The sequence below is a fragment of the Sorex araneus genome, chromosome 1 (genome assembly GCF_027595985.1).
Source record: "Sorex araneus isolate mSorAra2 chromosome 1, mSorAra2.pri, whole genome shotgun sequence".
In the NCBI taxonomy this organism is placed as follows: domain Eukaryota; kingdom Metazoa; phylum Chordata; class Mammalia; order Eulipotyphla; family Soricidae; genus Sorex; species Sorex araneus.
Genome location: NC_073302.1, coordinates 206,815,892 through 206,831,581, shown reverse-complemented (window position 1 = coordinate 206,831,581; position 15,690 = coordinate 206,815,892). Strand labels below are relative to the sequence as shown.

Sequence of the window (15,690 nt, the reverse complement as noted above, 5' to 3'; positions counted from 1 at the left end):
TTCTGTCTCACTTTAGGCATTATGGTTTGCGATATAGATGCTGAAAGTTTATGTATATCCCTTCACCTGCTTTCAATACTCAGTTCATGTCCAGAGTGATTAATCCCAACTAGTATTGTAATGGACTCTCCTCTATCTTAAGGACTGCCCTCTCCCACACCATTAACCAACCATTGGCCAGTCCTCTGGCCCCTTTCCCTTGGATATTAGTTTCATACTTTTTTCTTTTTCTTTTTTTAAATACGCTGGGCACTTTTCATGGACTCTCCTTGCTGTTCCTTTGCTCCTTTCATTTTCTTTTATTTTTGATTTTTGGGTCACACCTGGTGATGCATAGGGGTTACTCCTGGCTCTGCACTCAGTAATTACATCCCATACAGTCCCAGTAATGCTCCTGGAACCCTATGGGATGCTGGGAATTGAACCCGGGTCAGCCGCGTGCCAGGCAAACGCCCTACCTGCTGTGCTATCGCTCCAGCCCCACCTTTGCTCCTTTTAGAGGCTGCTCTGGGTTTAAGAGGGCATGGGGCACAGTCAGCACACGGCCAGGGCAGCAGGGAGGACCCGTCAGTCCTGTTGTTGATGCTGGTTTGTAGAAGTGGAGCTGGCAGTGAGCGATTTGAAATGCCGGAGGAACAGCTGTGGGTACATCTGTTAGATAGTTCTGATCCACCGCCGGTGCGTGCATGCTGCCCCTCATCCACGCTCTTCTCACAGGCAGTGATTGATTTTGTAGTTCTTCACGTCACATTAGGATGGAAAGCTACAGGTGAAAAAAATAGGTTTGCATAGAAGAACTGCACTCATTTGTGGAGTATAGAATAACATCACATGAGGCTGACACCCAAGGACAGTAGATACAAGGGCCAGGAGAATTGCCCCATAGCTGGAAGACTGCTTCATGAGCAGAGGGGGGAAGGCAGATGGAATAGAGAAGGGATCACTTAGAAAATGATGGCTGGAGGAATCAGTCGGGATGGGAGATGCATGCCGAAAGAAGATAATGGACCAAACAAGATGACCTCTCAGTGTCTGTGTGACAAGCCATAATGCCCAAAAGTAGAGAGAGAGTATGGGGAATATTGTCTGCCATAGAGGCAGGGGGAGGATGGGAAAGGGGGGGTATACTGGGGATATCGGGGTGGGGAATGTGCACTGGTGGAGGGATGGGTGTTTGATCACTGTGTGATTGTAACCCAAACATGAAAGCTTGTAACTATCTCACGGTGATTCAGTAAAATTAAAAAAAAAAAAAAAGGTTTGTGTTTGAGTTCTATTTAAAAAAAAAATTGTCTGGGCCTGTATCTGCTGCCCATGATCTTCTCCCAGCTTCTCTTCTCTTCGCTTTCTTATTTCACCCTGTTGTCTTTCTCTTCGGAGCCACTAGTTCTCTTCTGCTCCTGCTCAGTCGCCCCCCCTCTGTTAGCAGGCTGTCATATTTTTTTATTAAAGTGAGATTAATTACATATGAGCTAGAATTGCCCTTTTTCTCTCCCCCTTCATTATCAGAACCAAATAGTATTTGCCACCTGCTGGGTGAAGCATGAAGCCACTTAAATCTATCCCCACCCCCTCAATGTTGATGTTGTAATCAGAGATAAAGTCCCCCCTTTTGGGAAGTTCTGTGATTAGCCAACAATAATAATCATTATCGTCGTGTCTTTATTCGCTGGAAAGTTTGGGTTCCTTCCAGTGTCTGGATGTCTCGAGCGTGTGGAGTAGAAGTCAACGGTCCTTGGGGACGTCACCTAACTGGATGCTGAAGAGAGAGGCTGAGCCACCGAGAAAAGACACAGATAGTGCAAAGGCTGGGGTGCCTGCCTAGCGGGTGGCTGCAGTCGCAATGCTGGTTTGAATCCCGGCAACTCGTGTTCCCTCTTAGCCCCGTCAGGCATGGCCCCTGAGCACGGCTGGATGAGGCCCCCAAATAGAAACAAAAACCAAAAACTTCAAAGAAATAATAAAAGAGGAAAAGGGAACCCACTTAGAATGACATTAGATTTTTTTTTAAAGCATCCTAGCTTGAACTAGATCACTTTGTAGCAATAGAGATTACCTGATGTCCCTTGAAAAGAAGGTAAATGAGGGTGAAAATCTCATTCATTTTCTTTGCGTGGGTGGAGGGGGTTTATGTGAGCCACACTGGAAGTGGCTTTCTTGGCCCAGGGCTCAGGGCTGCTCCTGCTGTGCTCAGGGGCCGTACGATGTCCAGGCCCTCCGCTTGCAAAGCCTGTGTGGGCTCCAGTCCTTTGAGCTATCTCTCTGGCCTCTGCTTTCATTCTTTTTGGCAGCCAGAGATTTTTCTTAATGTTTGAAATTAAAAAAAATTTTTTTACATTTATTATTATTTTTAACTGAATCAGTGATATATATACACTTATAACGTTGTTCATGATTGGATTTCAGTCATATAATGTTCCAACACCCGTCCCTTCACCAGTGTACTTTTCTCACCACCAGTGGTCCCAGTTTCTCTCTCCCTGCCTCCCTGCCTGCCTCCCTCCCTCCCTCCCTCCCTTCATCTCTTTCTCCTTCCCTTCTCTCTCTCTCTCTCTCTCTCTCTCTCTCTCTCTTTCCTTCTCTCTCTCTTTCATGGATTGCAATACAGGTAACGGAAGGTTATTGGGTATGTCCCTTTACCTGTGCCTTCCCCCCCCACATACTCTTGTGGCAAGCTTACAACCACTGACCTGTCCTCTTGGCCCAGTTTACCCTTACCTTGGATATTAGTCTCATATTATATCCCACAAATGAGTACCAGTCATTCTATACCTGTCCTTCTCCTGTGACTCATGTCACTCAGCAAGATACTCTCCATATTAATCCATTTATAAGCAGATTTCATGACTTCATTCTTCCCAACAGCTGCATAGTATTCCCTTGTGTAGATGTACCAAAGTTTCTTCATTCAGCCATCTGTCCTAGGGCACTTGTGTTGTTTCCAGATTCTGGGCAGTTGGAGTTTTTGACCAAACTTGGTGTACTCAGTGGCTCTTCCTGGCTCTGTGCTCAGCAGTAATCCCTGGAGAGGCTTGGAGGACCGTCTGCAGGGAGGAGACTGAACTGGGGCCAGCTGCAGCCGAGGCATGCTGCTTACCTCTGTACTTTCCTCAAGCCTCTTTGATTTTTTTTTTAATTTAATCTTTTCAAATGTCCAGGACACCGTGCAGTGGCTAAGCTAAGCCAACTGCCTTGAGAGTGAGAGGCTGTGAGCTCAGTTCTTGGTGCCACCCTGATGCACAGAGCCGGAGCCGGGTCTTCCGAACTCTCTTTGTTGTGTGCCCTTAAGCCCTGATGTTTGAGATCCATGGTGCTGGTGAATAATTTCCAGCCATGCCACCACCAGGTGTGTGCCAGTACTGCAACTGAAAAGATGTGCCCGGCTGGATGGCTTAGTCCAGCTGGGTGGGGACACTTGCCTTGCACGAGTCAGACCGGAGGCCCTTCCCAGACACCACACGTGGTCCCCTCAGCCCCGCCAAGAGCTATCCCTGAGTGCCGAGCCAGGAGTAACCCCTGAGCACAGCTGGATGTGGGCCCCCAAAACAACACAGGACAAGCAGCAATAACAAAGATGTATTGGCACGATGGCCAGGAGTGCAGAGACCATTGTGATGATTCCAGACAGCATGTCAACAAGCACTTTGTGCAAACACAGCGGCTCAAGGAGCATGCCCCCAGCCCGCCTGAGCACTTATACACGAACACTGAGTACACTGTAAACATCACAGCCATATGCAAGACCTCCAGTCATCACAACAACATCTACAGAGAAAAAAGAGGGGCGAGTGCTCCCCAAGGCTAGTGTGGGGGAGGGGCTCTCTGTCTTCCCATCAGTAAAGTGAAATGTGGCTCTGTGAGAGACCGAGTCTGGGCCAGATGATCAGGACAGCCGCGGCGTCTCCCGCCCTAAGGGGTGCTGTTTCAGTCAGGGACGAGCTTGCGTTCTAGGAGCCTTTTGTTCTAGAGGCAGGGATTAAATCAAAGGACTCGGAAGGTCTCCAGGGACCTCAGTGATTTGTGATGATATGGCAGACCATCGCGCTTGCCTTTCAAGTCTATCTAAAGTCTGAGATCACAAAGGGAAAAAAATCCTTTTAACTGAATGGCTTTTATTCTCTCTTGGATTTTCATTTGCTTCAACTTCACATTTTCCCCTCTTGCCCCCCCTCCCCCGACACAACTATTTGCTAATAGTGTTTTGGCATTTCCCAGACTTCTGTCTTTTTCTTGGGTGTGGATTTTTTGCAGTGCTGTCAGAAAGGACACATAGAATTCTCTATTTTTGTAGATGAGGTTATAGGGTTTGTTGACTCCCAGCTCTGTAAATAAGAAAGGTTCCGGTAGGTGCTAGGAATTAAAAACCTTGGTTACCTCAGGCAGTTGTAGAGGGGACGGTACCCCAGCTGACAAGAAGCCCTTCTGGGCATTTGCCTTCCAAATTAGCCACCTGTAGACAGTGTTCAAGAAGGTGCTTGCTTCTTTTCCATTCCTGATTTCTTTGAAAGACACTCCTTTGGTCTTGTCTTTCCTTTGTTCTTTGATGCCAGTAAATTAAGTATTTATGACATGGTAAGCACTGCAAGGGATCAGAGGCGCCAAGATGTAAGATTTTGTGAGGAGCTTTGCATCTCGAGAAACAGACAGATGCAATGTGATTATCATACACATGGGCTTTCCATGCTTTAACATGCATGTGTGCAGAGTGCTGTGGAAACATAGGAACGTGACTCAATGGTGAGAGGGAGAGAAAATTCACCAGACCTTCTTGGAAAGATTGGTTCCTAAGGACCGTTGAATATGGCAGGTGTGGATGAGCAGTGGCAATAGCAAAAGCATAAAGGCATAAATTATAGGGCATGTTTAGACAACATAGTGAGACAGCCTGCAGGTTTAAATATTTATGGCTGCCCCGAGCACAGCTGGGTGCGATGGAGACCCCAGGCAATATTGCATCTCTGAACCTGAGTCCTGGGTTGCCGGGCCCATACTCTCTAGTCACATGTCACCGGGAACAGCCCTTGGGCCCCCGAGCATATATAGGTGCCCCTCTCCCCCCAAAATTACCCCCCCTCCCCTCCCTCCATGCTACCAAAAGTAAGTGCTGGATTAGAGAGTTTGATGGAAATTCATGGGCCATATGGATCCATCAAAGTGTTACACTTCAGCTGTTATTAGATGTCACTCTATTTTATTATTATATATTACCCTGGTGATGTGTGTCTCCGAGGAAGAAATACTATGTTTTCAGCTGCTGTTACCCATCAAACACCTTCTATGCACTTTGCATATATCATTGCATTTTCGAGATCCTCATTCGTATGAGGCATAAACTTGCTTCTTCCTGTGCACAGATGAGGCATTTGAGGTGGAGTTAGTGGGGTGTGGTTCTGCACCCAAAACTCCGTTTCGCTTCCTTGCTGCTTCTGCATGTGCCAAGCCCTACCTTCCCGGGAGGATCTATTGTGAGCATTTAGTAGCAATTAGTTTGAGTTGCTCCTTTTCTCTTGGGTTATTTGGACTGTTAACCAAGCATGGCAAAAAGATAAGGCAAGGAGTGGGCGTGGGAGAAGGCCGAGGACAGAGAAGAGGGACTGTCCGCCAGCAGGGCTTCTGTGCAGTGCTTGTTTTGGGGCCACACACGGAGGTGTGATGGGGTCATTCCTAGAGGTGCTCGGGAGACCATGTGGTGCCTGGGATCCAGTCCTGGTCTCCTGCGTGCAGACACGTGCTCCAGCCCGGCCAGTACTCTCTGGTACTGTGTTTCCCTCAGAAGGAGCGGCGTGACCTCTCTCTGCTGGCATAGGCCCATGATGACCCTAGCCAAGTGAGCATCCTGATTGGTCCTGAAATTTTGCAGGACCTTGGGTGGGGGCTAGGCAAGAGCCCGAGGATGCCCAGTCAGAGTTAACTCATCAGCCAGTGTGACCAGGGACAGGTGCCACAAATGGGCCACCCTGGACAGCTGGTGGGAGGCCATGTGGATGAGAAGCCCCCACTAGGTCCCCCCTGTTTTTGTGCCTAGTTACGACCTGACTCTTCTGTGCTAGCAAGACCAGAAGAGAGATATTGGGTGGAGTCGGTCCCCAGAGGCAAGACGCCCTGTCTCGAGGTGTCCCACCTGCCCGGGGGCTGGGTGGACTCGGGCTGTGTGGGTGCCATGCTGCTGTGTGGCGTGAGCTGAACTCACATCATGCCAGCGCCCGTCACAAAGGCAGGTTCTGTCTGTCTGAGCTGGTTCTCCCGCTCCGAGGCTGGTCTATAGAAACACTTGTTCTCTGAAGGCCCAGACGGAAACAAATGCTTCCCCGGGCCTCGGAGCTGCCATTCAACATGATGAAAGCGCCTTTTCGTGGGCTGTTTTCTGGGAGCATCGGGGAGGGGCGGCCGGGTGCTTGGGAGGAGCCGGGGGCCTGTTTTCTCATCTTGTCTCCTGCCTTCTCCAGCCTTAAACGGCACTGCATGGGCTGTTTCCTCGGCACCATAAATCCTAAGCAAACAGCAGCCAGCCACCCAGTTGGAACGAAAGAAATAGCGAACACTGCTTCCAACATTTTTTTTTGCTTTTTGGGTCACACGTAGCGATGCACAGGGGTTACTCTGCACTCAGGAATTACTCCTGGCGGTGCTCAGGGGACCATATGGGATGCTGGGAATCGAACCCCGGTCAGCCGCGTGCAAGGCAAACGCCCTACCTGCTGTACTATCGCTCCAGCCCCGGTTTTTCTTTCTTTTTTTTTAAACTACCATCTAATTGTGAGCGGAGTCAATAGAGGGCGCCATCTGCTCCACCCAGCCTTGAGCAGGAGAGGGGCTCCCGAGGCATTGAGACATGACTGTAAAATGCATGAAAGGCCACGGGGAGTGTGTTGGTTGCAATGGGGTTTATGTAGTCTCTTCTTCAGGGAGAAGAAAGTCGTTGTTGAAATAGCAATGCCACACACCCAGGGACTGTCCAGTTCCGCCACCCACACTGCCTGGCTTTCTGGTCTGGCTGACACCTGCCACCAGGGTGGTTTCTCTTAGCCCGGGAGCTAGAGGGATGGTGCATTGTTCTTGGGGAAAGTGGGCTTGGCGAACTGTGCTGGGCCCGGCGGGGGTCCCTAAACCGGAAGCTCTGGCCTGCGCAGCTCCTGGCAGAGGAGGCAGCCTTGTCTCCTGCTAGTGGCTCTCGGCTCCGAGCTGCTTCCGGTGAGGCAGGTTGCTCTGAGCTTTCTGGGGCGGGTGTGAAGGGGGTGGCCAGTTGCAGGGAGCTGAGGCAGCTGTACCTTCATTCTTTTTTATTATTATTATTACTTTTTTATTTTGTAAGGTGGTTCAGAATATTTGATTACAGTTAATATTGAAACACCAATCCCACCATCATTACATCCCCACCAAATTTGGGATGTTTCCATCCCAAGCCCCAATCCCTGTCCCAAAGCACAACCGAAATACTATATTTTGTATTGTCTGTTATGGAAAACCATCTTACAATGTGCCGTGTGACTGCAAATGCGGCCACGCTGTCCAAGAATACATTCACTCACAGGTGAGGCTTAGCCTGAGCGTGGCGGCGGTTGGGTTCTGGAGGTCTTCAGCTGCCAGGGCTGGGTCCCTTGGGACAGGGAGGGCTCTCACCCACTCCCCTCTGGGGTGCCCCGAGTGAAACAGCCTGGCGCGGAGTCCGGTGGCATGGCTATGGCAAGCGCCATATTGCTCCTTTTTGGGAGAAAAAGCCGTGTGATGTGGATGGTGGCCAATGACGAGATTATCTGGCACCAGCAGGAGATAGCTTATGGGTCGCCGGAGACTGGGGGGAAACGGACAGAGGATCTCCGCTCCCGTGGACCCTCATTCTTGGCATCCTTTAAAAGTTTCTGTTGTTGTTGTTTTGAGGCCACACCCAGCAGTGCGTAGGGCTTGCTCTCTTTGCTGTGCTCAGGGATCACTCTTGTGCAGTCCCGGGCTTGGTGGCACGCAAGGCAGCACCACACCTGCTATACTAGGTCTCCACCCCCTTTCTTGGCGCCCTCCCCCTGTTCTGACTCTGAGTTTATAATCCCAAGTGCTTTGTGGCCAGAAACAGATGGGAAAGAAGGGCAACAGTGGGGAAGGCGCTTGCCTTGCATGCATGCAGCCGACCCGGGTTTGATCCCTGGCATCCCACATGATGGATCTCCTGAGCACCACCAGGAGAGATTCCTGAGTGCAGAACCAGGAGTAACCCCTGAGCATCACCGGTTCTGGCCCAAAGACAAAAACAAGAAAATAGAAGGAAAAGAAGCCCTTTCAGTTTGAGGGGAGATGTTTAATCTCTCTACTGGAACACCAGTGCATCACTGTCATTAGTGTGACAGATTGTCTGGAAGTGTGTGTGCCACAGACAGAACTTAAAAACATATGATGGAAGGGAGGGGGTTTCTTTTCCTTGGGTCCCTCAAAGTCTTCCCACTGCATCCAGCCACTGCTTTTGGGCCCAGGGAATCTCTCCTCTGAGCTAGCTGACATTTCTGTGAAAACTGAAGCTTGAACCTCAAGCCCTTAGACGTGTCTTCTTCAAATTTTTTTGCTTCCCTTGTTACCAGGGCAACCATCGCCCGTGCCTGATGAGTGAACATTCTCTAGCTCTCACTAGAGTTTGACACATCCCTGGAGGGCTGCTGGAATTGAAAAAAAAAAAATAGCCTGCCATTTAGTTTTTTTCTGTTTTTAGCTTCCTGAAGGAAAATCCCACTTTCTTTTCTAACCCTAGCAGCAATCTCAAATCAGTAAAATGTATGCTAATTTTTTAAAAAAAGAAAATGCTATTTTTTTTTTTAAAGAAAACCCAACAAAATCCCCAGGAAAATTTGCTTTGTCACAGTCAGGGAGACCAGAACCCATTAGGCCCCAGCCAGGTCTGGATAGATGGAGCTGATTTTCTGATGTGGATTTTTTTGCCTGACCCTGGGAAGGTTCCCCCTGGCGAGGACCTGCTCCCTGGCCCCACCAGGCCTTCAGGAATGAGATTTCCTCTCCCATGCTCCAGATAGATTCTCATTGTGTATCCTTCCCCGTCTGCTGATTTTTGTTTATTTGGGTTCTTTCTGGTGGGGAGGGGGCACACCCTGCTCGGATCAGGGCTCACTTCTGGTTCTGTGCTGAGGAATCTTTCTTGGTGGGGCTCGGAGGACCATATGGGATGCCAGGGATGGAAGCGGGTGGACCCTGTGTTAGGCAAACACCCTACCCACTGTACTTTTGCTCTAGCCTTTGCATTGGGTGATGTTTACATGGCTGAAGGTGGATCCAGGGGAAGCAGGAGGGGAGCGAGCCCTAAATATATTTCCATCGCCTCTGCTGCTTTGAAAGAATCCCCACAGGTTATCTGTAGTCAGAAAGCATCCTTGTGTGCCAGCCTCCCTGAGCCGGAGGAATCAGAGCTAGAATAATGGAAAGAAAGTCGCGCGCGCGTGCGCGCGCGTGTGTGTGTGTATGTGTGTGTGTGTGTGTGTGTGTGTGTGTGTGTTGGGGGCCACCTCCAGCGGTGCTCAGGACCTACCCCTGATGTGGATGGCCTGCACCCTCTGCCTGGCACACTCATTAAATACCAGGCACTCGTTCGCTGGGCTTCCCTGGTGGTCTGGTTTCTGGGCTGACTGGGCTGTGATGGGGTGTGGAGCAGAGACCTGAGTTTTCTACCGCAGCTTCTTCTCAGGGACTCCTGAGAGGCCTTCAGGAGAAACCTGCCCAGGATTCACGCAGGCGGGTGAGGCAGCCAGCTTGGTCCTGGCACCACCCCACAGGCATCCTCAGGGCAGAACTACGCTGTCTCTGGCACATCACCCCCAAGTGTGTCCAAGCAGCACCCCGGCGAGTGCCGCCAGCATGACCACTGGCACGGCACAGCAATAAAGGGTGCGCACCCTTGTTTGTACCAGCAAAGGGAAGGGGTGGGAGGGAATCAAAGACAGGGAACAAATAGAATTTTAAAAATAAAGGGGGGGAATGAAAAGACAAACAGAAGAGCGCAGCTGCCCAATTACCCTTCTTGCAAGTGCAAGGCCAGCCGTTTAGTTTAATCCCTGGTGCTGCCCACACGTACCCAGCAGAATCCAGGCATCCCCTGCTATTGCTCTGCTGGAGTGTGCCACCTGCTGTGAGCACCAAGGCCAGGAATGCGCCCCCTGCTGGTTTCGTGTGGGCGCACCACAGTGACCTCTGACAAGCACTAACGCAAAACCTGTTAGTGCCCATCTCAAAGGTTGTGTGTGCCTGCCCCGAAAAATCAGGGGGAAGAGCTGGGAAAAAAGGTGGAACCTACCACTTGGTTTGAAATTTGTCTTAATTTGGGGGCGAATGGTAGAAAGTTTTTGCCTCTTTCATTAATATTTTCTGGAGGCATTTTGTGGGACCCGGCAGGGGGCTGGGGGGCTTCATCTCTGCCTTTATCTCACAGTCCTGCTGAACATGGAAGCGGAGTTGAAATCTATCATTTGTGTGGAAAAATGAGATGGGCTGTTTGGAAAATATTGTTTTAAATTATGCAGCCAACACCAGCATACAATTAAAGTCATGAGTTTTCTTTCTTTTCTCTTTTTTTTTCTTGTTTGCAGATGTCCTTGAAGGTTATAATGGGACGATTTTTGCATATGGACAGACCTCATCGGGAAAAACACACACGATGGAGGTAAGGGACATCAGGGGATGCCAGTCTCTGAGATGACTGGACAGCATTGCAGCTTCTGGAGAAAGTTGAGCTCCAGTGCTCTTTCTCTCGTGGTGGGAATGGTTCTAGGGTGATGATGTGAGGCCAACTGGTGACATCTTTGAGGAGTTTTAAAGTAGTGGGAGTGATAAAGTCCTGGGAGTTTAATACTAAAGAACATCTTTTGCATATAGTTTTGTTAAAAATACAATTATAAGGCCAGAGAGTTAGTATCGTGGGTTGAGCACTTGCCTTGCATGTGGCATCCCTGTAGGTCCCCAAGCCTTGCCGGGAGTGACCCCGAGCACAGAGCCAGAGAAGTAAGCCCTGCACACAGGCGGGTGTGGCCCAGAAAACAAAAACAAAGTGAAACAAAACAAACATGTAATAAGATGATAATACACTCTTAGAAGAAAGGGTTCTCTGGGTTGGAGATAGTTGAGGAGTTCAGGCTCGTCATCTTGCATGCTTCCGCTCAGATCCCTAGCTGCACATCCATTTTCCCCAGGCACCATCCGGAGTGACCTCTGAGCAGAGACAGGAGTCATCCATGAGCACCTCTAGGGAATCCTCAACAATGCCAGTGGTAGTGTAGTTTCCTTGTAGATTACTGCCCCAGTTTCCCGTGTGCTGTGAAACCACTGTCTGTCAGGAGGGCCTTCGGGGAGGCGAGCTTCCTTAGAGTGAGTTTAGAAGAACTGGAGTCAGAGCCTTCAAGGTGTTGCCTTAGGAGCTGGAGAGCTCAGTGGGTTGGTGTACATGTTTTGCACTCAGGGGCCCCAGCTTTGCTCCCTGGCATTACATTGTCCCCCCAGCACCCTTGAGCACTGAGCAGGGAGTCGCCCCTGAGCACTTATGCATGTGGCCCCCCCACAATACAAAAGAACCTGAAAGATATTAGGCTATGGCCCATATGCCAATGGCTGACATGCTTACCCCGCACTTTGGCTTTCTGGGTTTTGTTATTATTTTTTTAATTGCAGTGTTTAAAATGGGATGGTCCCCTGAACCTCAGCAAACCTAACCCTCAATCTAGCCTAGGCTTGGGGCATGTTGGTCCAACCATTCTACATCTCTGACCAAAAAAAATACATATATATGTTAGTCCCAATAAAATAATCTCCCAATAAAAAAAAACAAATAAAAAATAAAATAAAATGGGATGCTGTGACACAGTTCTCATTTTCCAGCTTTGGTGAGTGATCTGAAGCTCTCATGAAGCGTCCAAGTAAAGACGTCCAGGCGTCTTTGCTCGAGCAGAGAACTTCATTGGCTTGTTTACTTTTTATCCACATTTCCGGTGCAGGGAGCAGCCACCCCTTATGAAATGTTAAAATGGGGGCTAGAGCAATAGCACAGCCGGGAGGGCGTTTGCCTTGCACACGGCCGACCTGGGTTCGATTCCCAGCATCCCATATGGTTCCCTGAGCACTGCCAGGAGTTAATTCCTGAGCACATGAGCCAGGAGTGATCCCTGTGCATTGCAGGTGTGACCCAAAAAGCCAAAAAAAAAAAAAAAGGAAAAAAGAAAGAAATGTTAAAATGATGCCCACGTGGAGGCTGGCACTCTGAATGAACACAGACTTCAGAGGGTTGTGTTTGGGGCATGCTCACCGGTGCTCAGGAATGACTCCTGACTGCTCTCCGGAGACCACCTGTGGGATTTGAATTAAGGTTGTGGCAGCCACATGCAAGCCAAGTGCTGTACCTTCCGTGCCATCTCCCTGGCCCTAAGTAGACATTTGTGATCACATCCTCCTCTCGGCCGTTTCCCAGACTGAGTGAGCTCCTTTCTTCCCTGCTTCCTCTCCTGCCTTCACCAAGGCCTTTGGGGCTGGCTATTTCTCCCAAAGGTTCCACATTGTGCAGGAGTGAGTATTAGGGGCATGGAGGAAGCTCAGGCTGCAGATCACGGGGGCAGGGGAACCCCTCCTGCTCTTGGTGTTGGTGTTTCATCGACCCTCTGGGGCACTATTGTAGGGAGGTTGTTATTTTATTTTATTATCATTTCTTAGGTTTTTGGGTCACACCTGGTGATGCTCAGGAGTTACTCATGGCTCTGTGCTCAGGAATCACTCCTGGCGAGCTCGGGGTACCATATGGGATACCGGGGATGGAACCCAGGTCAGCCACATGCAAGGCAAACGCCCTGCCTGCTGTCCTATCGCTCCAGCCCCTGTTGTAGGGGGTTTTGTGGGTGAATCATTTCCACTGAAGAGGTTTCGGCAACATGGCTGAAGTCCTCAGGGCACAGCTGGTGGGCTTCCCACCGAGCAAGCGAGGGTGCTGCTCCAGGGGGCTCCCAGGTCCACATTTCCGGTGCAGGAAATGTGCTCACTCATTTTCACCCTTTTAGCTAGAGACCCAGAGGTTCAAATTTGCAGAAATAACAGGTGGCACGAGGCTTCTGGGCCGTTTCTGGACCGAGCAGAACTGGTTTCCCTGAGCCTTATCGCCCCTCTCTGTGCCCCTCTCTCCAGCTCTCCTCTGCCCATCTCATACTTGGACTCTCAGCCCGGGTACCCCTTACTCCTGCTCCGACTCTCATCTGCTTTGGGGCCCACACCCTTTCGTAGCCTTCCAGGCACTGGGAAGCTTGCAGTTACCCATCTCCTGAGCGCCACCCCTGGGCACAAAGCCATTCACAGGCCATCATGCTGAGAGAGCGGGGCATCTCGTGAGAGATGTGTTTCTTTTTTTTAATCAAACAACATACAAAATGGTAAAATGCAGAATCCTCCTGCCTTCCTTCACCCAGCCACAGACAATTTTAGCCACTGTGTATAAGTGCAACCTTATTTAGCTTTGGGATTAATTTGTCTTTTTTTTTTTTAAGGAGTTTTTTTTGTCCTGGAAAATGTCAGAAATTTGCATTGTAATCCATCTGGGGAGAGGCGTGTGTGTGTGTGTGTGTGTGTGTGTGTGTGTATGCATAAGGAGACGATGACCACGTGAGATGCCAGTTCTTTAAAACTAGTATTGGAGAATTGGAGGGCCAGGGAGATAGCACGGGGCCAGGGGGCAGACCTGTGAACCCTGGATGGATCCCTTCCCTGGAAACCAAATGACCTCCTGAGCATTGCTGGGGGTAGCCCTGGAATGTTCCGTGTAGCTGGGGCTCCATGACGTGCAGGGCCGAGCACTCAGCACCACTCAAGTCACTGGCCCATCTGACAGAATCACTGAGCCCCTGAGCACTGCTTGGGAGTCTCCTCCTCTCAAACCTCTAAAACTGGGGCACCCCCTCCATAGTGCCTGTACTGGTGCTGCAGGCCAGGGGGCTTCTGGAGACCCCTTGGGGACTCCTGATTGCCTAAGTGCTATCACCTCGTCAGCCTTGGCAGACTGACCTTATCTTCGCTATTTTTTTTTGTTTTTTTTTTTTTTTTGGTCACACCCAGCGATGCTCAGGGGTTACTCCTGGTTCTACACTTAGGAGTGACTTCTGGCGGTGCTCGGGGGACCCTATGGAATGCCGGGGATTGAACCCAGGTCAGCCGCATGCAAGGCAAATGCCCTACCTGCTGTACTATCGCTCTGGCCCCATCTTCGCTTGTATTTATATTTATATTTATATTCATATTTATTTATCTGGTGCCGAGGCTCGAACCCAGAACTCCCACCTGCAAGGTATGTGCTGTACCCCTGTGGTCCCTCCACGCCCCTTGGCCAGTGTGTAAAGGTTGATTGTCAAGAGTTACTTGCCTTTATGGTGACTTTTGAAGACCACAGGTGGGGCGTGAAGGAGGTGGGAGCGGGGGTGGGGTGTGAGTTAGCCTTTTCCTCTGGGGCTGTACACTTTCATTGGGTTCTTTCTCTGGAGGGGGGTTGTAGATTGGAGGAAATGTAGAGGCGTTTTCGAGGAAAACAGAGTAAAGGGGTGCCTCATGCTGAAGTCTGAGGGACCGTAGGAAACCAAGAAATCCTAGGCCCTGAATGCAATTAAACTTTAAAAACCCTGCAGCGCTTACAGTGTCTGAAAGGAGGATTTTCTGTATTCAGAATTACATGTTGTGGTCTTTCAAAGCTCCTGGGAGCGTTAGCTCTCTGAATGGCTATCACATTTGAAAGCTGTTTCTCATTTTAATCCCCCTCCCGCCCCCCTGTTTCGGGTCTGACATCCAGTGGCGATTCCATTACCTGCCGTGAGGGGAACAAACAGATAAGCGGCCTAAACTGGGAAAGATTAGCTTTGGGAGATGGAGCCTTGGCGCTGGCTCTCCAGTGAGAATGGGAAACGCTCCCCGCTGTTGGTGCTGAGGTGGGCAGAGGGTCACGCTCAGGCCGGGGCTCACCCCCAGGTGAGAGGGAGCCTGCAAGGGGGCTCGGAGCCCCGGTCCTTTGTTCAGTTGATGCCAGCAGGCCTTTCTGGAACGCTGTTGAGATGGGTGGAGGCATTCCCGTTGATCCGGGTCTGCCTTCGGCATGGTGCAGGGCCCTGCTGCCCGGCCAGACAGGCCGAGAGATCCTCGACAAGCCTGTCTGACACAGGGCTGTCCTGTGAGCTGACGGGCCGCCTGCTCTTTTAGCGGGAGTGTTTCGGGAGACTGTCCTGCTTGGGAGACGGACGGGGCAGCTGTAGCTCGGGCAAAGGGGGTGTTGTTCAGGGAACACGGGGCGGCTCTGGCTTCTCTCACACCTGCTCCTAGAGCCACACTGGGGAGTGGGGAGACTGCAAAGGAGAAGCCGCCCGTGTGCGCAGCTGTAGTTCTCCTTCTGCTTTCTGGGGCACCAAGACGTGAGCGGTGAAGAGCACAGGGCCTGTTACTCAAGCCCTCCTGGGCCTCCAAGCCAGCCCGCTTCACCGCACCCGCCCCTGTGCTGGGATCCTCAAGCCTCGCCCTCGGCCTGCTCCTCTCAGCCCGTCCTAAGTCTCAGTCAACCCCCAGGTGTGATGTCTGGAGGAAGCCGCCCGTGCCGTGCACGCTGGCTGACAGGGGCACTTGGCTCTCCAGAATACTCCTAAGCAGCTCTCTTCTTCCTTACCAGTGTTCACTGCCCGAGGTGACTGTTCATGGCGT

The 15,690-nt window shown here is 50.6% G+C and overlaps 1 protein-coding gene across 1 annotated transcript in view; it reads left to right on the top strand.

The window, feature by feature from the left end:
* The window catches only part of KIF5C (kinesin family member 5C), a 196,112-nt gene that overhangs the window by 69,138 nt on the left and 111,284 nt on the right, over nt 1–15,690 (top strand). Inside the window, exon 3 of the mRNA XM_055130099.1 lies at nt 10,578–10,651. Within this exon, the coding sequence (XP_054986074.1) occupies nt 10,578–10,651 (74 nt within the window). The remainder of the gene's footprint in view (nt 1–10,577; nt 10,652–15,690) is intronic.